This window comes from Schistocerca cancellata, chromosome 10, assembly GCF_023864275.1.
Source record: "Schistocerca cancellata isolate TAMUIC-IGC-003103 chromosome 10, iqSchCanc2.1, whole genome shotgun sequence".
NCBI lineage: Eukaryota > Metazoa > Arthropoda > Insecta > Orthoptera > Acrididae > Schistocerca > Schistocerca cancellata.
The window spans coordinates 61,441,628-61,464,713 of record NC_064635.1 but is presented as its reverse complement, the minus strand read 5'-3'; the positions used below and the strand labels follow the sequence as shown (position 1 = coordinate 61,464,713).

General features: G+C 37.2%; 1 protein-coding gene across 2 annotated transcripts in view; it reads left to right on the top strand.

Annotated features, from left to right (window-relative positions):
- The window catches only part of LOC126106677 (peroxidase-like), a 219,149-nt gene extending 200,819 nt beyond the window's left edge, over nucleotides 1–18,330 (top strand). For both annotated transcript variants that reach the window (XM_049913045.1, XM_049913044.1), the window contains exons 12-14: nucleotides 3,305–3,494; nucleotides 16,589–16,694; nucleotides 18,173–18,330. In XM_049913045.1, the coding sequence (XP_049769002.1) occupies nucleotides 3,305–3,494; nucleotides 16,589–16,694; nucleotides 18,173–18,239 (363 nt within the window). In that variant the 3' untranslated portion in view covers nucleotides 18,240–18,330. The remainder of the gene's footprint in view (nucleotides 1–3,304; nucleotides 3,495–16,588; nucleotides 16,695–18,172) is intronic.
- Nucleotides 18,331–23,086: the final 4,756 nt, after the last annotated feature.

Below are 23,086 nucleotides of genomic sequence, written 5' to 3'. Positions count from 1 at the left end.
TCGATTGCTTATGTAATCTCGTGTGATAAATTCTTATTGTTAGATGTATAATTCCTTCAGTTCTGAACACTGTGTTGCAGTTGGTTTTACTTAATGTTAATTAGTTCAGGAGGTATCATTATCTGAAGATATTGTAAATTCATCAATACGTAAACACAAGGGTACAAATCCTTTTTATGCATATGTCCATAATGATGACCTTTTTTGTTCCTTATCCTCCCAGGGATTGTTTCCTTGAGTTTGTTCCCATTTAGCAAAATCACCCTGTATATTGCTCATGTGCCATGCAAATTGTAATGCTTACTCACTAAGGAAATCTGGTTAGATGTGAGACTGGCCTGAAGCCCTTAATCTCACCTAGAGAATAAAATCCACAAATAAATCACTTTGATACATATTAGATTACTAATATGTTTCACACCTGTAAGTGCTTAGGTGGAAAGTACAGCAGTAAGAAAACTCCAATATCTTGTCACATTGCACTTCTCATCCTGGGCTCCCACCCTTTCTTTCTAGCATTCCCCTGACTTTCTCCCTGAAGAAGGAACTGCCTGCTATGAAAACAGTGGATACATCATTATTATGGTGTGGGAACAATGTGATCTTTGTACAGAACATATCCAGTGACGCACAGCAATTGACGTAGCATTAGGGGAATCTTTAAGAGCTCGTCGGCTGAGGAGGCACACTCCTTGAGTGTGTTGGTGGATGTACAGTTCTCTTCTTGCTGTTTGTCAATGTACTAGGCAAGAGTGGAGGCACCAGGGCAAAAGATCTTGGGACCCTGCAGCCCACGTCAAAATGCAGCAGCGTGGTGGGTTGAACGACTGGTTAGAGATGAAGTAATGTAAAAAGTCCATTCCTAAGTGTGGTTTTATGGTGTCTTTGTCAGAGAATGCCCATGTGACGTGGCAAGATGGGGACAATCCCACAATTGAAAACACGATTCGCAGAAGTGCACATATTGTGACCAATTGTGAGACCATGTTTGGAGTGTGGAATATGTGGTTGTCCCTTGAAACACACTGAAATGTGGGATAAGTTCCATTTGGCGGTATGCAGGTACCATTGTGAACCTGTAGCAAAATCCTGTTGGAAGGCCAGTAACAAATCTTGTTGAATTGGTAAGCCACTTGTCCACACTGTTAAGTAGTTGCATCACAGACAACAATTGTGTGTAGTGTCACTGGATTGCTCACGTTTTTTTCATGATATGAACAAAAATGGTTCTGCTCAGGTGTAGTGTGGTGTGGTCAGCCATATCTTGTGGCTGTGCAGACATGATGTGTGACAGTGTTCTGCATAGGCACGAATGAGTTGAGGACAGTGGCAAATCGTGGTTGTGTGGGTGTGACACAGTTGGCGAGTTTCTGCCCAGTGTCGAGCATGGGGCAGTTAGTAGTATTCTGTGTCAGTGCAAGTATGAGATGGACAGCAGGTAAGCAGGGATTTGTCGGTGTTGTATGAAGGTCATCATTCCAGCTGGGCACAGTGACGTTAGAGTCTGAATAGTCAGGTGAAGTAGGTGGGGCTCAGCTGATACATGGGAGTAAGCACGCCAAAGCTGATACTGCAGCACATGGCCACCAGCACTGTTGTCAATAGTGTGGGCGCATTGTTGGTGGTCAGTGGAATTTTTCAATGGAACTAGTCCACGGTTGTCCCTGAAATGCATCAAATACTGGTGAATGACTCTCGAATTTGAGCAGATCGAATGTTGCTATTCAACCATTGCCTGGTGTTTCTGCAAGACAGGAGCAGCAATGAGGTCACACAATAAACTGTTTGTTACTTTGACTTGTTCAGAACTAGTGTCATATGTTGAATCACAATACTGATGGATGTCACTTGAACAATTGATGAATCCAGCTGGTCAAAAAGTCAGTTGAGAAGCACTGCACTGGTCAGAATGGAAACCATCAGTGTGGCATGTGAATTCTGGCATGCAACAATTACGCGAGGGTTACTTTGTCCTCATATAGTAACCGTATCGGCATAAAAATTACTTCGTGTGTGGTCATCGCAAATTGTCAGTATCACATCTGTAGACAAAATCCTTACGTAAATAACAGGGAGTGTTCCAATAGCGTACACAAGGCTGCTATACCTAAATCTATTTCATTTAGCCACAACATGCAGATGCATACCTTACACCAAACCATGTCTTGTGACACCGTGTCATCTTTGGTCACAGATATCCCCTTACAGTATGTTAGTGATGTGTATTGTAGTGGATGTCACCATAGGTATAACATATGAATTACAAAGCATTTTCTTATTAAGTAAGCCAGTTACTTTGATTAGAACTCTCATTGCACAAACAAAACTGTTTAATTACTTCACTAAGCAACCCTTGTGATGAGTTGACAAGTTTTTGTTTATAGTAATTCCAATAAATTTGACAGAGTCTGCAGTAACCATCTTTTCATCCTTATAGTTTAACTGTGATATATATTCAGCAGTTTGTTTAGTCCTGAATTGTACTATTTGTGATTTTGTAAGGTTCACATTCATAGCATTATTGTTTAGCCAAGTTTCAAATTTTTACAGAGATTTTTTTTCTTTCTTTCTTTTTTTGTATCCTATGCTAGTTCTTCATTGTTTTTACTGCAGACTACTGCTCGAGTCATCCGCATACAGAATTGTCAGTGAGTTCATCTTACTCACATTTATCTAATACAGGAACAAAACAGGCCTAATATCAATCTCTGTGGGTACATCTGCTTGTATCTCCTTCTAGCTAGACCATCTCTTTCACCTTTTTGTTGTACAACTACCATCTGCTTTCTATTTTTGAGAGAACCAGCATAAAGATTTTCCATGGAAACCATAAGCAGCCATTTTGTGAAGCAGCAGCTTATGGGTTTCCATTTCAAATCTGTTAATGTGGTCACAAAAAATATCAGATATGCACAGCTTGTTATCATGACATTTCCTTATTTTAGTGAATAGCTCTTAATAGTGTGCACAATATTTCACTCCTTCCTAAATCCTTATTGATTATTTAGAGTAATGTTACGCATTTTGTTACTCTTTTCTAATTGATTACATGCTGTTCACTGAAATATTCTAGGAGAAAAAACTGATAATAATATTGATCCTGCACAGAAATGTGCTACCTCATTTGTGATTAATGAAACTGGTAGAAATAGTACAGGCTTTGATAAATTTCAACAAAATATGGAGCACCACCTACTGAAAAGAATTTCATCAACTTATAACTAATTTTATTCTCACTAAGCAACAGTGCAAATGTAAGACCAGATTTGCAAGGTGCCTACAATAATAAAATTTCGTTTTTCAGGATGCCATGGCCCTGTCCCACTTTTATGAGCATCCAGATGATGTTGAACTTATGATGGTGCTGCTCGAAAAAAAGAACCAGGATATACTAAGTGTACGGGAGGCTATACTTAGTGAACAGTTCTACCGCTGGAAGTGTGGAGACAGATTTTTCTATGATTATAGTGGATCTCCTTACCCATTCACACAAGGTATCAGAAAATTTTGGGTTTTCTTATATTTTTACTCTGTTAACTTAGTCATTTATGAAGTTGTTGCTGCTGTAATTAACCTTGACATTTTCATTTTATTACAGTAGTAGATAGTTTCCAAACAGCCTGCTCAATGATATTTTCCTTCTCTCTCTCTCTCTCTCTCTCTCTCTCTCTCTCTCTCTCTCTCTCTCTCTTTTCCAACAAGGTTTGAACATATTTAATACTGATTTTGTCATGACCTTCACAAGAAAACATCAATTCCCTCCTCCCATTTCTCTTAGCTACCTTCAGTTCTTCTATGTCTGTAATTATTATATAGTTAAGCGCAGACTGTAGCTAATGGTGTAGTCAGACCTTGGGGAGTATAGAATTGCATCAAATTTGTTTTATCTAACTGCAATGAGAGTCCATTTCCAGGGAATGTGTTATTATTTCCAAGAAAATGTTATTTTCATTTTCAGCTGTTGAAGTTTCTCTACTATGCTTGATTATAGTGCTTGCATTATCAGCAAAGAAGCTATTTCTGTTTCTAGTATATGTAATAGTAATCGATTCACATATATGAAGAACAACAGCTGCCCCAGTATTGATTCATGTGGTACTGGTACATTTGCAGGGGGGGGGGGGGGGGGGAGTAACAACAGGATAACAGAGCAATTTGGAGTGTGATTTGTGCTTTGAAGCTGGACGTGCTGCCAAGACTTGGTGAAAGTATCATTTTAGACTAAAAAGAAAATGCTAGATGAGATGAAGTTAATACTGTCCTGACTTATAAAACTGAAAGTTATGTAAGTATCTAAATTTAACATGTTCATGGCATATGTCAACATGATAACTAAAATAAAAACCTGTTTATATGTGGAATGTGGAATTTGTTGGTTACTAAAAGAGATTATCTACCCATAGATGGTGCATTTACTGTGATGAGCTGTTGAAGTTACTACTAAGGCCTTCGGTGACAGCCCCTGCCCTTGAAACTGAATCCGCAAACAGATTTTCCATGCCATATTCAAACATTCTCTTAATATTCCAACAGCTCTCATTAACGATATGCAAAGTATCATATCTCCCCCTACCCTTTTTTTATCACCCAGTACTGCCAGCATAACTATATTTCATTGTGCTATGAATTCCCTTCCCAAACTCCTTGCTATCCCTCTCAAAGTGATCACCTAAAACCTCTCAGAAGCTTCCAATTCACTCGAGATTTATTGTTGCAGCAGTGCATATGGAGGACATGAAATGATTACTTTGCAGATCAATAGCACGAGCGATTCTGAGGTACCCCCAGTATTGACTCATGCTGAATCACCTGCATTTATATGTGATATAGCCTCCACAGGCGGCAATGGAGGCACTGACTATGGCATCCAATCAATCATGCAGATGGTGAATACTGTCATAAGACACATCATGTCAAACCTGCACGAACTGATCATGTGGTTCTGTAAGAGTTGTCGGTTGACGAGTCACACAAATCACTTCTCATCCCATCATATCCCATACAAGCTCAATTTTAGGCAAGTCCAGATATTGTGCTGGCCAGGGGCAGTGTGTGGGAGAGCATTATCCTGTTGGTACAAAATGTCACCTTCCTTTTGCAAGAACGGCAAAAGAACAGGTCTAGTAACATTCTGCATGTACTGGGCACCTGTTAGCATCCCCTTCAAAAACACCAAAGGTAATCAAGAGTTGTAGCTTATAGCACCCCAGAGCATAATGCCTGGGATGTATCATGAACGAATGCATTCAATGAGACAGCACTCACCAGGTCTACACTGTATGTGCAAACGACCATTACTTGTGTGCATGCAGAATCTGCTTTCATCACTGAAGACCACAGCATGCCATTCCATCTTCCAAGTGGTTCTCTGACAGCATCAGTTGAGCCATGTGTGTCAGTGCTGTGGAATGAGTGGAAGACAGTCTACAAGTGTGCATGCCCATAGTCCCACTGGTAATAACTAGTTCGCAACAGTTCGTGTTGACACGTCTGGGCTCACAAATCTTCTTATCTGTGTAGTTGTAGCTGTACAATCTGTCACTACTGCCCTTACAATATGACAATACTGGCATCTGTGCCACATGGATGCAAATAACTGCACCTATGAGTGCGAAAATGTCCAGGTGACCACTTATACCATTATTGTGGCACAACTGACTCAGCATCTCCAACTTCTGTGGTAGTTCTCTGAAAGGACCATTCCACCACTCAGAATGCCACAATTAGACCCCTTTCAAACTTGCTCAGTTGGCTGCACAAATCATGAGTGTGTATCTGTTGCTTGGGTGCCTACTTGCTTCACATGTTTCCACCACACTGAGCCTTCCGGCTGTGAGCATTCCTTATTAAAGATTAGACAGGTGGCACTCTGATAGCTCTGCCACTACACTATCTGTTGGCAGATGACATTGAAACCATTATCAGTAGATCTACTATCTGGTATGTGCCATATGCTGTCATCAGATTGAAATTGATCTTGTCTCTCCAGGTGTACCAATTTTCTCTTCCAGCAGTGTAATTTCATACCTTGGTCATTTTCTGTATGGCTGCTGTTCAAATTTAAATGCTTCCTGCATAGTTAGTTGCCACCGAGTCATTGAATCACCCACTAACACCCTCTTCCAGTTCACTGTCATTTCCATAGTCCTTTCTGCACAAAAAATTCCTTCCATTTAAGTTGAAAGTGGTAACCACTTGGGTCAAGTACAGGTCACAAGCAAATGTTCAAAAACTCCCCACTGAAACTGTCAAAGAAAATCCTTCATCAGTGCAGCAAAATGCAGGAAAGCATTATTGAGGAGAAGCAAAATGTTACTGGACAAAAGTCCATAGCATTTGTTTTGAGTTGCTCGGCTCTGTTGTTGAAGGGTCTGACAGGGGGCCACTGTATTTATGATCTCTGCTCTAGGGACAGTGCTGATGTGTAGAATGCCCTTTTGATTCCGTTTGTTGTTTTTTGTGTCCATCTGTCTAAAGCTGAGGGTCCTGCCTAGCATACATTCTTCTACTATGCAAATCAGCAGTAATAATTTTATAAAAAAACTTATCTTGAAACTTCAGAAAAGAAGCAGCTCATTCCATCAATAGGAAAATGATGTCTATTCTGTTGAAATTTTTCCTCTTTCCTCGATTCTCTGTCACAACTGAAGATCAGCCTGACCATTCTTCACTATTAATATTCATTCTCCCACCATTAAATATTATACACCATTTTGGAACTGAATCTTCATTCATCACATTTCCGTGAACTTCAGTTATCTGTCTGCAAATCTTATTTTTGCATTCATAAATCTCACATTCAGCGGGATCATTTCTCTTGTCATACATTTTAAAATCACATTAATAAACAGTAAGTAAACACTCGTGTTTGATGTTAGTGCTATACTGGCACCAACAGTTAGGAAGGTGTATGACACGGGTGGGGAGATTTGTGCGACTCATCATATCGAAACATTTTTTACTGTAAGAATGATTGTTGCATTTGACTATAGTTACAGGCATATCCTATCCCATCACATGCAGGGCCACCTGTGAAAGCTGTTGTGTCATATATCTAGTCCACTGGAACTTTCTGCACTGTCTTTCATGTGGACATAAACACCAACCACATCTTCACCTGAACAAATGACAACCATCAGACTGTGACTTGGACAACCCAGTGGCAGTGTGTGGCTGCTCCATGACTTGTGTCGTGTGGATCCTGCACAGATACCATTCACTTCTTCACACAAGACAACTAAACTAATATAACTATGAAAATTATCAATTGTTGACAATATAACATAATTGGATAGTTAAAAAAAGTCTACAAGTGGCAGCAGCAGTAAACACACACACAAAAAGATTTAACTTATGCAAGCTTTTGGAGCCAGTGGCTCCCTCTTCTGCCAGAAGAGCTGAAGGGGAAGGAAAAGAGGGGAGAAGGAAAAGGACTGGAGAGGTTTAGGAAAAGGGGTACAGTTCGGAAAAGTCAGCCAGAACTCCAGTTCAGGGGAGGCTTAGTGGCCAGGAAAGGAGGAAAGACTTTTCTTGAAGCACCTGACAAATGCCATACTTGTCTCATTAAACTTAGGAATAGAAGCACATAAAATGTTTAGTCACGATTGGAATTGTTACAAGAGATAAAAACATGACAATAATGAGCTAAACATTCATGGCCAAAATGTAGGGTGACTATTAGCACACTTTGCTTATAGCTGTTATACCAACAGCCGAGGTGGCTGGGCCAGTATGTGCTGCTGGCTGTAAGTGCAGTGACAGGATGTATAAGATTCTACACAAGCCAAAATAGGCTGAGTTAAAAATGTGATTAAAATAGAGCTGGAGTATGAAATTCAGTTCACAGTAAGATATTAGTTAAAATTAAAAATACCAGCTGTCAAATACAGAGTGTCTGATTTAAACATATAATAGCATAAAATGGAATAACTAGAAGTAATTCAGGTATTTATTGACAACATGTTTTCACAAGTATGGTAACTAAAAATGTTTTTTACACACCTAATACATCTCAACATATGTGCCTTGTGGCATGACAACATGTAATCTCCAGTCCAGTTCTCTTCAAGTGTTTTGCAGCTTTGCAGGAACAACAGCTGCATGAATGAGAAGGCAGACATCTGGTAGATCATGAACTGATGTCTGGTACACTTGATTCTTGACAAACTCCCACAGAAAAAAATCAAGTGGTGTAATTTCTGGGCTTCTAGGGGGCCAAGCAATCAACAGACCACCTCTCCCAGTCCAGCGATCTGAGAACTCCTATTCCAAGAAATCCCTCACAGTGTTCACAAAATAGCATGGTGTACCATCTTGTTGACAGATCACACCATGAGGAGGCTGGAGCACAGCATACAGCTCCAACAGGTCTGCACACATGTTGGATTAACTGTAGGCTCTGTGAAAAAGAATAGGCCTATAACCCTGTCCTTCAACAATCCACACCACACATCCACTTTTGGAGAGTCATGTCCACACTCTATCGTTACAGGGGTGATTCAGTTCCCCACACGTAACAGTTGTCCATATTTACCATGACAGAAGTGTGGACTGTAGCCTCATCCAAGGAACAGATGAAACTGAGGAATGCCTCATTTTTATCTATTTTTACCAGAACTGTCTCTGTGAATGTTTTCCATTGTGGCCTCTCCTCAGGCTTGATTTTGTGATGAATCTGCTGTTTGTATGCCTGTAGAGGCAACATTTTCATGGATGACATTGTGTACTATTATATGAGTTAACTGAAACTGCCTACTTGCTAGTTGGATTGACTTGCAGCTCCACTGGAAAGACAGGCTTGGTATGGTGGCCCGACACTGAAAGCAATCTCTCAGTTTCCTGAAGCCACTTGTCCCATTTCGTGATTGCTATGTAAATGGGAACATCATCAGTCAGTTGCAATCCGTAATCATATCAGAAATGATGTTGTACCAGTTTAAAAGACTTAAGTTCCTTGAGAGGAAGTACACAGAACACCTTCTGTGTAGAGTCTGCATACTACCAACACACATTTACATGAACAAAGCAATTATGTGCATGTGAAAGCAGTGCCAACTGCTGCAAGCAAACACGGAAAAAATTTTGACTTACCACACTTTTAGAAACAAATTGTATCTCTATTACATCTCAAGTTATGATGTTTTATATGATTGTATGTTTAGCCCAGACACCCTATAGGTTCCTATGACGTACATGGTACGTTACGAAATCGGATGAAAGTAGTTTATCAAGACATGCAAGAAGCTGCAGACACAACAGGCTCGAGAAAACACAACCAAGAAGATGCAAAAAATTTAAAAGAAGAATACCATCTGATAAAATTCTAAATGAACAAAATGAATTCAACCCAGACACCTATTTTCCGCTGTATGACAGACTGTTGTAGTTCTTGCATATCCTGCTTTCCTGACTCTGTCCATTCTTATTTCTATTCCTGACCCCAAATTTCCCACTTCTTGGTTGCAAATATACATGCCCTTTTGTTTTTAGTGTGTTCGCATATTCATGGCTCCATTTTCACGAGCTCATTGCACCTGTGGTGGTTTTTCTCCCCCTAATATGCTGCTTTCAGCTAAGTTCATAATGTACTACTTATGTTATAGACACTTATCAAGCAATAACATTCATAATTCCAACTAATATCTCACTGTGGACCCAATTTTATGTTCCAACTCCATTTTCATTACATCTTTAACTCATCTTACTATGGCTTACGTAGAATCTTATAAATCCCATTCCTCGCTCTACAATAAGCCATTGTAAACTGTGCTTAGACAGCAGCACTTAGCAGCTAAGTACCCACAGCTGTTTGTACTGCAGCTATAAGCAAAGTGTGCTAGCAGCCAGCCTGCATCATGGGCTATGAGTGTTGATCTCATTATTATCATGTGTTTATATCTTGTAATGATTCCAACCATGGGTATTATTTTATCTCCATCTTTTAGCACAAGTTACGAGTTTAACACTTAGGTAGAGACATCGTTTTACACTGCATTCTGGGGAACGTCCATCTGGGAGGTGGACAGGGTGTTAGAACATCCACCTGGGAGGTGGATAGCGAGTAGGAACATCCACCTGTAGTGCAAATATTGATTTTTCTGACATGTATTAAGCCAGAGTTGAATACTGGAATATATCTGAAAATTTAAAATTAATGAAGAAGTGTTAAAATTCAAAGATTTTAATTTTTTGTTCAGTTTGAGAATGATAATCTGTCAGTCTCAAACAAAGTTTTATCAATCTTGTACAATATTTTAGCTGTAGAAAATAACTTCAGTAGTCCAAAGATAAACTAAGAGAGTAATATGGAACTCATGGCAAATCTGTAATGTCACATTCCATTTTTATCATATCTAGCGCATTATCATCAGAACTGAGATTGCTCACTTTTTCCATTGGGTAATGTTGGTCAACTTCAGTAGTAGTACTTGCATTCTCTTCATATAATAAAAAATAAATAAATAAAATAAAAAAACAAAAGCCGGCCAGTGTGGCCGAGTGGTTCTAGGTGCTTCAGTCTGGAATCGAGCGACCGCTACGCTCGCAGGTTCGAATTCTGCCCTGGGGCATGGATGTGTGTGATGTCTTTAGGTTAGTTAGGTTTAAGTAGTTCTAAGTTCTAGGGGACTGATGACCTCAGATGTTAAGTCCCATAGTGCTCAGAGCCATTTGAACCATTTTCATAAAAAATATTTCGATCCAGTTCATTTTTTGATATGTCTGAGACTGTATCGTGCTGTATCATTGATAGAACAATTTCATCAGGAGCATATGAATCACTGGAGTCAACTTCAGAGTCAGTCTTCATAAAACATCTCATCCATCATCTGCATAATTCATCTGCTTTTGTTAGAGACATTTTCAGGTATTTTTCCAGCCTGATTTGGGAACCAGTATTTGTTAGGACTTCCTTGTGGAATGTAATTGATGAAAAGAGTTGTCTTCACAAACTAGCAAACAACCTAGAAACAATGGTGAAATGAATGAATCATAATAAATTAAATCAAAATTGTTACTGTGTGAAGTACATACCTATGTACAGAAAACATTTTGAATCAGTAAAATTGTAGTTTATAAAGAATGAGAAACACACTAAAAAGAACTGAAATTGCACTTAAAAGTAAATAATTTGGTACATGTTATGTTACATGCACAGTTATTCCCTCCAAATTCCTCTAAGCAAACTCACTGAAACAAATTTAGCTGTACAGTAGTCAAATACCTAAAAATGTCATGTAAAAGAACTTAAAGAATAAGTTAGATTATCTGCCTGTGAGACAACACTGTGAGTTCAGGAACATCAGTCTTTGAGGCAGGTGAATATGTGCACTTACTTAGAACACCCACCTGTGAGGTGATGTTGGTCTGGAATGAAAGCAAGTTTTGTTCAGTAAATCAATGCTGTGAGACACGTGACCTCCATTGCAGTACAACTATGTACTAAATGAGATGCCTGTAGCTATGTAAAACCATAGGGTGATTTTCAGCATCTCTGGCAGAACAAACGTAAACCGTATCCACCTGTCAGATAGATGTTCCATTCTAAGGGTTAAGGAAACAGGTATGTTATTTGTCAGATGCTTCTCAGGTCATATGAATCAGTGCTACTACTTATACTGTTGTAGTATACTATAATGCTCTTACTCATAAATATACACATATTTTATGAATCTGATGATGATCATAAAGATTGAAACTGGTAACTGAATTAAATAAAGAAATTTGATATCAAAGAACATGTTAGTTTCTACAAATTCTGGTTTGCTATATGTAGCACCATCTTTATAGAGTAGGAAATGCCAATCACAGGCCTGAGTTAGGTGATGGCATCTCAGAGAATTAAGAGGGTAGTTGAAACCCTGATGAAGGATGTGGTTGAGGTTCTCCAGGTGTAAGTGATAGGAGGAGTATTGCTCAGTGACTGATTCATAGTTAAATCGGGTTTGTTGACACCACAGGAAGCATGGCACCAGAGACTTTAACAAGGTTATCAGCAAATTTGGATAATGTGTACTTACTGATGTAGATGCAGTGACCAAGTGTGTCAATCCTGTAGGGAGGCACTTTATTATGTCAATTGGATGACAGCTGTTTAAAAAAAATACTGTTGGTGGTTGGTGCATCTGATATAGATGCATTTGTACGGGGAACTCTAAGATGCAGGGAGCAGCATCTAGAAAGACAACATGCTGAACTGAGAGGAAGGAGGTGAGGCAACTTTGGGAATAGATGATGTGGTTCAGGAGGAAAGAGCAGGGGTCATCATTGCCATGGTTGCAATTAAAGATATGTTCAATAAATGAAAACCAGAATGTTGGGTGTTGAATAGATAGGAAGGATTTCTTTAGGTGGTCCATTAACAAATTAGCATAAACAGTGCCGTGTGGGTACCTGTGTAACTGCCATCAGTGCTTTTGTCCAAAAGACCATCATATTGGGAGTAAGCACTCTACTATTTATGTTTCTTTAGGCTAATGTGACAGTTGTGCTCCATAGTGATGACATCGACCAGTGGTGCGTGTGCCTCTTCCAAAAGCATGCATATCTGGGTGTAATCTGTTGGAGGTTAATGCCCAATAACACAGGACTTGCCTGTTCAATGAGTATTTGCAGTATGAGGACATTATGCATAAATAATGACCAGCTCACTCTCCAGAGTTAAATCAGAATGAACGTCTGTTGGATGCTCTCATTCAAAGAACACCATCATCACAACCATAGCCAACCTTGAGAAAGATGTTCCAGTACTGGGAGTCACTACTGCAAGTCCAACAGCCCCCCACCACTCAACTCTAGCTCAGACATCTGATTATTAATCAACACCTACACTAATGCCTCCATGCAAGGACATAGCCAAAGGGGGAGTCCAGCAGATCTGTACCCGCCCTATAACCTAAAGGAAATTATGCACGACCTAGTTGCTGTGTAGTGAAACTGAAATATATTTTGATTTTCAGTCATACGACAAAAAAGGGGTGTGCACTATCATTAGCCAGCAAGGCCAATGATAGATTTAAACTACGTATACATCCACAGCACTATTGGCTATCGCCCGTTCCTATTTTAGCAGAGTCCAGTTATTGAACTAGCCTCAAATCAGTTGTTTTGTTAATCAGTTCAGTTCTTACTTGCAGTTGAATTTAATATAAGAGCTACCATTTGTTTCATGTGCTTTGTGTTGATGTGGTAGTTTACAATTAGGGATAAGTTTGTAACAAGAAAGTCTAGGAAAAGTTATTTTGATTTAGCATTATATCAAGTTAAAAATATGTATGCACTACTATAATAGCCTAACTCTATTTACAGCAGTTTAATGTTAGCACCGGAGCTGTTATTTAGAGGCCAGCAGAGTTTTGTGGCTGCAATATTCCAGTACCTTAAAAGGCAGTGGAATGGCAAACATCATTACGAATGTCATTAAATTAAACTTGGTGCATAAAAATACACCTGAAGCTGTCTGTATCACCCAAAAATCACTTTGATCAACAAAAATATCACCCAAATGGTGATAAATGCATTTCTTTCAAAAATTTGCTCAAAATTTTATCATTAGTATCCCAAATGGCAAAGTATCGCCCAATCTGGTCATCTGGGTGGTACTCAGTTCCAATACAAAACAATGGGGAGGGGTTTGTGGAGAGCAGAAGGGCTGTGTGATGAAAGTACATTCATTTCTAGTTTTTTTTTTTTTTTTTTTTTTTTTTTTTTTTTTTTTTTTTTTTTTTTTTTTTTTTTTTTTTTTAAAAAGCGGGCTGCTTGTGTTTGTCCGACTGCACCCTAAAAGCCTACCCATAAATGAAGCCAGCAATTACATGCACAATTAAATCTTAATATATACATGCATTCATGCATTATCAAATAACTAAACATGCATAATTAAACAAAAAACTTACAATGTCAGAATTCAATCTTTTGTTATGATTCATTTTATTTTAAATAATGTACAACAACCAGTTTTCTCAAATTCTCCACCAATTTTTTGAGGTTGCTTTGCATGTTAAGCCGCTAAGCTAGCAATCCCTGAATTTGGGAGGCGAGTTGATTTGAATCCATCTGTCGGCAGTCTTGAAAATGGTTTTCTGTAGTTTCCCATTTTCAGTTTAGGCAAATGATGGGGCTGGTCCCTTGCTACAGGCCACAGCCAATTCCTTCTTTCCTGACAGATTCCAGTTCCCTTAAAGATGCAGCCTCTCTGTTTAAATGAAAAGAGCTGCATCAAAGGTGAGCCGAGCATCTTTTGCAAACTCCTGGCATTAAAACCCATATAATAAAAAAATTGTAATCCAAATTCACCTCATATGACCTCATGCATTTGTCTGCCGAGGCGTTCTTTAAAGCAGAAAATTATTTTTCTTACATTGCAAGAAGTGATAGATGCATACTTAAATGAAAAAATTTCACAAAGTGTAAGGCTGAAAAGTTCTAGATCTTTTGTATTTTTGTCACCAAAAATTATTCTAGCTTCTCTGTTGAACAGATATTTCATTATTCCAAAAGCCCTGTTGGTAGTAATCATGGTGCCCCAAAGGATTAGCATTCATGCATACATGATCACCTCCTCAGTTCAAATCCAGACTGAAAGAAGAAGAGTGTAAAATGACCTTGGAGGGTGAAGGGAGACTGGAGCATGAATACTTTCTAGTGGTTTGCCTAAATACAGCACTCCTAAGCACTGAGATTGTATCTCCACTTGGTGAAAACCCTGAAATAATTTTTGAATAAAATGATTTACCATTCTTCATAGAAATTTTCAAAATAAATGAAAAACATGAGTCCTTTAAAGTCTTCTTCAACAAATTGGAACTCCTGTTTGATAGAATGTGCTTGCTCCAAAATTTCTCACTTCTGTTAAAACCAGCAACCACCCCCTGCCCCTAAACCAAATCTCATATTTTCCTATTTCATTGAGTACCATTGTACCACCTCTCCACTCTCCCCCACATTCCTCTCATCTACTTCACTTAACACACTACTAAGTCTTTCACCTCCAGACAATACACAGTCGATGTGATGTGTCAGTATATTGGCTAATCACAGACTCAACTGATGATGATCTAGCATTACTTGGCTTTTACCTCACTGTTATATGACGACAGTTATTTATTACATTTCCATAAGTACACTGCAACATGAAACAAAAATCAACTACTCACACTTAAATATTTTTTCTGAGTCACAAGAAAATTAAAAGCATTCACACAACTAACCCGCACTGGTTAAACTGGATATAGGAAACACAGGTGTGATGAAATTTATAAGGTGGTGGTGGATTTATTTCACATAGCTGAGTAGGTATACCAGTTCATAGGTGCTGAAGCATAAATACACTCCAGCAATCTCGCACACAGGCATAGTGAAAATGCATAGCATTACAAGCAGCCTAATTTGTTACCAGCAAGCGTCTGTTGTCTAGAGAAGCAATGGTTGATATTAGAACATAGCATCAGTAAACTTGAAAGATTGAGAGAGAGCCTGTGGCCACTCAGGGTTAAATTTGATGGCTGGCTAGTCTCTGGTGAGCGAGAGAAACTGTATTTTCTTTACAGGTAGTGCCCTCACTTGATATAGACATAATGGTACTTGATAATTCAGCATCTTCCAATGATACCTCTGCGTGCTTAAAAGACTTGATTTAGTTCTGACAAGCCAAGACCATTCTGAATGTTGTTGGAAAAAAAGGGTTATGTAGCATAAAGAAATGTCTGAAGAAAAGTCAAGCATATTCCCATGTTAATTTGTTGCACTTATCTCAGGGTACTCCTAAATTAGTATAATTATTTATGAATGCTCAGTGACATTATATTTCTATCCCATTTAGCTATTTCTGCCATTGATTGAGATGGAAGGTATTGTTATGAGAAAAGTCCTCTTATAACTGATTTCAATACTGTTATTTTGGAACTTACAGTCCGTTGAAAGAAAGTTTTATTTCCTTCAGTTTCTCTATAAATTTTGGATACATAACTTGTTCCTTCTGGTGACAGTGATTATTTTTATGATTAATTTGCCACAGACAGAGATCTCTGTCTCACTACACTACACATTTGATGAACTTCTTTGACTTTGTGTGACACCATTCTGTCATTTATATATGTGCTATAATTTGCCTGACAAATCAAACACACAAACAATTTTATGGGTATAATCAAGACTTGGGCAAGAATCTGAAGAATGGCTGGATCTGAACATATATCAAACTCATGTGGTGCAGTTAAGAACCAAAAAGTCCAAAATTAACCCAATTAAGATTGTGTTTAGATAATAACAAAATTGGCAATGAAGTAGGAGGCTAACCACCACCGGGAAGAAAACAACTGAGTAGTGCTCAGACGAATGCTGAATATTAATCAAAAGCAAAAACATATATGAAGTATATAAGACACAAAGATACTGAGTTTCTCTTTTTTGTCGGGGAAGGGGAGGAGGGGGAAGATGTCAAGTATGAAAACGCTGAAGTGAAGGGAGGGCAGGGATATAATTTAATACATACAAGTGTTAATAAACAGAAAAATATAACTGACCACATACAAGTGTTAATAAACAGATAACAACATTGTATTACATATATTTTTGTTTTCCTTGTTTCCAGATCAGATCAATGAAATCAAAAAGGCAACCATGTCCAGACTATTATGTGATAATGCCGATAATATAACAAGAATACAGCCCAATAGTTTCAAATTAGTTTCCAGCAAGTAAGTTGATTTTTCCATACATTTTATGTGTATTTTCCTTACATTTGTTTATTTCAAACTACAGCTTGAATCCTAGTTCTAATAATTTCATCTCAGCATAGCTCATGCAGCCTACTGTCTCTTGAAGCTGATTACTGTTGACAAGCCTTGGGCTCCCTGTACAACTTTTACCCTTCACACTGTCATCCTTTAACAAACTGACAACTCCTTGATGCCTCAGAATGTGTCTTATTAGCTTTTAATGACCCTGCAGTATTAGATCACAGTCTCTCCCTACTTTTCCAACACACTTTCCATACAGTGAATCTCATAAAATAATCTCTCCAGGGATACTGTAATGACTGTTCCAAGTGAGAACATCGATAGTTAAGAGGTCACAAATTATAATTTATTCAAACACTCAGTGAACATCAACACTATTGATAACATTCAGCATTTCAATCTACATACCACAATTTGCTGCTGATTGCTTCCATGCTGAAAGTTAAGCAATGGTCAATCACAGCACGATCACATTATAAAAGCCTTAAGACTGCTACCAAGCAGTGCTGATGAATGCACTGTCGAAGCTCAGCTCACTCCATCACGTATACCGTGAATCCATTGCGATGAGGGGACACTATACCCTCACAGACTGATCTTTAGGATTCTGTGGTTATCTTGTTTTTACTGTTTATCTAACACATTTTGCTTTCACATAAGGCTACACTTCAAACAAACACTTTCAGAAAAGATTTCCTAACATACATATTTATATTAGATGTTAACATGTATCTCTTTTTCAGAAATGTTTTCCTTATTGTTACCAATTTACTTATTTTATCCTCCTTATTTCGACAAAAATCACTTATTTTGTCATCCAAAAAGCAAATCTTAACACAGCACTTGTTTCTGATTTCCTAATCTAACTACTTCAACAGTGCCAGATTTTATTACCTTTGTTTTACTTTTGTTTATGTTAATCTTATAATCTCTTTTCAAGACACTGTCCACTCAGTTAAAGTGATCTTCCAAATCCTTCACCATCTCTACCAGATTTACAGTGTCATCAGAAAACCTTGGGAGTTTTATTTCTTCTACCTAAACTTAAATTCTTTTTCCATATTTCTCCTTCCTTTCCTCTACTGCTTATTCAGCCTCTACTGCTTATTCAATGTGTGGCATGAATAACAACAGGAATAGACTACAGTGCTGGCTCATGCCTTTCTCCACTGCTGCATCCCTTCTGTGTCCTTCAATTATTACAAATTCTGTACAAGTTCTAGATAACCTTTTGCTTCTTGGATTTTATCCTTGACAGCTTCAAATTCCAAAGAGCGTGCTCCTTTCTATTATTAAGCATTCACATTAAAGAGTAAAGTATAAACTCTTATAGTGCCTAGACATATTGCAACCACTGCTTAATATCTGTAAATTTTCAAATTTAAAATGTAAGTGTGTTTCTGTAGTGTTATTAAAAATATTGTTTGTTTCTCAAGGAATCAGGTGACGGACTGCAAAAATTTGCCTGTTGTGAAACTGGACTTCTGGAAAGAGGACAATTGAAGGCACTCCAAATCAGTTATGATGATCTTGTTACATGTTACACTGATACTGAAGAATATAATAAATGTTCTTTTGTGAACAGTGTACTCCACCTTGATTTTATTTTTTAATCCATACTAAACTCCTTTCTCTGTTCCCATGCAAAAATTTCTGTTTATAAAATTTGGTAAACAAAAAGCTGGTCAATTCCAGTAATAATAATAATTAATATTATTGTTATTATTATTATTCAACATTGAATAATCGAATATAATCTCTAGAAATAATATAGTTTCTGGACTTGTACAGATTATTCAACTGAATACATTAGTTTACAAATTACAAACTAAAGATATGTGTGTAACAATAAATTTTACATTTTAATGAGTTTTGCGTTTCATAATATACAAATGACAGTGTTACAAATATTTTTTATGATTTTATCGCATGTGTATTTCTTAAAACTATGAGCTTGACATACTTACAAAACACTTTTCATAAAGACAAAGAACTCATCCAGGGAATAAAATGGATTTTCAGTTAAAATTCTTTTTAACTGGGCTTTTAATTTGCTAGTAAAAAGGGCTGTGAGACTGTTTAGTAGGGCACCGGCTAACTTCAGCCAGGTATGAAGTGCATTTTTTTCTTATATAGGTGTGCTGTGGCTATTTACATGGTGATGAATTCTTCTTGGGTTATCAGCCGAGTGGTGGTGTCGTCTTGTCACAATGTTTCAAAGAATTTATGACGTCGCCAGAAACTGATGGGTACGAAACTCATTGAAACGCTGCGACAAGATGACGCCACCACATCGGCTGATAACCTGAGAAGATTTCATCAGTGGAATATGCCGAGAAAGACTGCAGTCACATATGTTTACATGGTATTGTAATTTTTGTCTTGTATCATTCTGGTGTAGGTCACAGTTTAAGTATGGATTTATTGTTTTCACAAGAAATATTACTTTTAATATATATACTCCTATAATTTTGGAAAAAGCTTCCAACATGATTCTCTAGGTTAAGACCACAAATAGTTCTGGTAACATAAAACAGTTTAAAATTATAATAATAATCTTGTTCTGAAAGCTTCAGTGTTGTTAAATTGGATAGACTGGGAGGTCAATCTGCAGAGAACACTGTAGAAGTTGAAGATTAAAGAAGCCAAATTCCTCCTTTGCCAACCATTGCGTAATTGAAAATTCCTATACAATAGATGTAGAGGTTTCATATGTGAAAGAAAGAGCACAAAGCTCACTCAGTTAGAAATTTAGAAATTAAAGAAACAGATATGTATATCCCCTATATTTATTATTGAATGAACAAACTCAATTCAATTATTTGCCCCTTTTAGACAGTACTGCACCTCCTACATAGAAAAAGAACCTTTTCGCCTTCATTCACATAGCAAAAAGTTCCACTCTTGTGCACAGCTCTACTGTAGTGTATTTTTAGTCATACACATTGTAAATGATGCATTAATGTGTTTGGTAAATCTATGTGTAATTTTTCAAAATTGTCAATGCAGATAACTTTTAGAGTTTAAGTCAAGAATTTATACATTTAAAATGTTTACATGTTTGTCTTTTCTTGGTTCTCATCTTTGGGATCAGTTATGTACTAGAAAATGGGCTTATAATCCGAAGTCTTGCCGCTCAATAATAATAAAGTTTGTGAAACAAGGCATTTAGTTAATAATCACTAGTCGGATTGAAATTAAGAAAAAAATAGTGTTTAAATTAGATTCTATGTACTTTTTATTCTAATAGACTCACAGGAGGAAGGTCCAGGGTGTAGAATATGTCAGAAAACAATAATAAACACTATGTAAAAATTTACAAAGTAAAACAGGTATATTAATGTGCACTCCACAGATTCAAAGTGAGATGGACCTCATAGATGTAGAATACATCTTAAACATACTTTCATTTAAAATTCAATTCAATTTATTGCTCATAATATGTAATTTTACAAGCAGGTGTGTTTTCAACTAAGTACACAGTTTTTACAACTACAATTTTTTTAGTTTACATAATTTCTTATTACATTATAATTCATTGTAAATTCAAAGGGCATTTTTGGATAAGCCACTGCTTGACTCACTTTTTAAAAGTATCCACTGTCAATATCTTAACTTCATTTGGTAACAAGTTATTAAAAACAGCCCCTTTGACATAGGGGCTTTTCACTGTTAAAGTTAATCTTCAGTTACCCATATGAAAATCTTTTCTATGCCTTGTTTCATAGTTGTGAATATCCATGTTTCTTTTTGTGACCTTATTGTCTTCTTTCACTAGCATTATAGTTTCTAGTATATACATGGCATAAAGAGTAAGAATATTGTGTCTAATGAATAGGGGTTTGCAAGACGTCTGTGGTTTTAGTTTTGCTATGATTCTCAAGGCTCACTTCTGCAATATGAAAACTCTTTTCATATTAGTTTGGCATGTCCCACCCCACAGTACTATTCCATGAGACAAAAAGGATACACTAATCCGTAACGTACAGTCTTTAGGTTTTCAGAATTAAGATATTGTGATAATTGTCTTAATGCATATAGACTGGGCAATACTTTTTTTTTTACATACATAATCAGCTTGCTGCTTCCATGAAAGTCGATTTCCTATGCATAATCTGTACTGGTTTTTGGTAGAATTTCATCAATCACAGTATTTTGTCTGTTTGGACCACGTGGTTTAAAATGAATAATATAAATTTTTCTATGTTTACTTTTAGGTTCTCTCTTTCAAAGTGAGCTCTAGCCTTTTCAATAAAATTATGTATCTCTTCAACTAGGCTGGGCCATTGTCTGCATAACATACACCAAATGTATTGTCTGCATATATAGTAATCAATTGCTTATTGTCAAGAGAACTTGAGAAATAATTTACATAGCATATGAATACGACTGGACCTAAAATGGAGCCCTGAGGAACGCCAAAATGTATCTTTCTTATACTTGACGTTCTCCTCTCCAGTATTTCTCCATTAGAGTACATAATCCCTGTGCACTGTTGTCTACCCTTTAAAACAATTTATAGCAATTGCATGAGTTTTCCAGTGACACCACTCTTTGCTATTTTTGATAAGAGCACGTCATGATGTACTCTATCAAAGCCCTTGAGAGGTCCAGGAATACTCCTGCTGCTTGTGATCTTTCATTTATTTTTTCAAGTACATTATGGACAAATTGTACTGCTGCTGACGTGGTATTTCGACCTCTTCTGAAACCTTTCTGGAAATCACATAATATGTCAGCATTGTTGTAATGTTTCGAGATTCTTTTAAATATTATTTTCTTTATCAGTTTCCTGAAAGCTGAGATTAGGGCAACAGGTCTGTATTTCTGTACATGCTTTATTCCCCATTTTTGTGTATTGTTTCCCTACAGACAGTTTCAACTTGTCAAGGAACATACTCTCTTCAAGAACACAGTTTATTAGATGAATTAGTGGTTTCATTAGTTCATGTTTGCATTTCTTCAATAGATATGTAGAAATTTCAGCTGATCCTGCTGATTTTTTGTTCCTGACGTTATCAATAAGCTGCAGATTGGCATATGGGCTTACTGTGGTTAGTGTATTGCAGTTCTGTTTATTACAGGACTCAAATGAGTGCTGTAAATCCTGTTTCATAGAGACACCATTTTCAACAGTATCTATGAAGTAATTATTAAAAATATTGCTGACTAATAGAGGTCAGAGATGTCTTCATTATTCACAGTTAATTGTAAATTATTAATTTCAGTTTCTGTTTCATTGTTTCTGATTTTATTTGCAATTGACCAGCAGGTCTTTGAAACGTTATCTGAACCTCATATCTGTTGGCTGATTCTCTCTGATTTTAATGTCCTGACTTCTTTGTGGTACTCACAGTTGTACTGCTTGTAGAGTTCTTTATGTAACTCTGAGTTAGTCAGTCTGCGTAAGCTATACATGTTTTCCATTTTTTCTTTCAGACCTTTTGTTTTAAAATCTAATGGCATAGGTTTTGATTTTGAAGGTTGATTTTCCTGTACACTCACTTTTTTAATGTCATGGCTCTATTTAAGTGCTCAGTCATAATTTCTGTGAACATGTCCCAATTTTTGTTGACCCCCAATGATAGTCATTACTGATTCCCATGATTCCTGGCTTAAACTATGTCATAGTGTAGCAATGTTGTTTGCAGATAATATTCACCTGTGCTCGTACTAGTGTTTGGCCTAAATGATCCTTTGCAATTACAAGTATTTTTGTAATGCTCTTCTTTTGAAGTTGCTGTAGCGACCACCGTAAACATAATGCCCGACAGTAGAGTCACATGATCGATTTACGATCACAAGTTGTAATGTATCATTTGGACACCGCCACTTCAATAGGCAATCATTCTTGGAAATTACTATTTATTATGTCTGTTGAGATGATGTGGTCACAATTTGTGATGACATGAGCAATTGAACTGCTGTGTGCGTTAGCTATTCTGGTGGTTACTAGTTCAAGAAAATCTTTAGCTCCATAAGGCAGGATACAATCTGTAAAACATTTGCTTTCCTGACCATCATGTAAAGTGTTGTTGTTCAGATCTCCCAACCTCCCAGTATGACAAAATGTACACTACTACAGCATGACAATAATTTACTTAGAACTGCATCAAGTGATTTCTGAAAACCATCAAAGTTTTCACAGGGTGGTCTATATACTCCTATGACATAGAAAGGAACAGTGCAAAAAGTGATTTTAAGAATTGAAATTTCGAAATATTTGTCAACACAGAAATTGTTCCCCCATAACACTTTTTCCGTGGTGGTTATGAACTTACATTTCCTTGAGTATATGGCAACACCACTACCTTTATTGTGTGTTCTGCTGCAGAACGTAACTAGGGTGT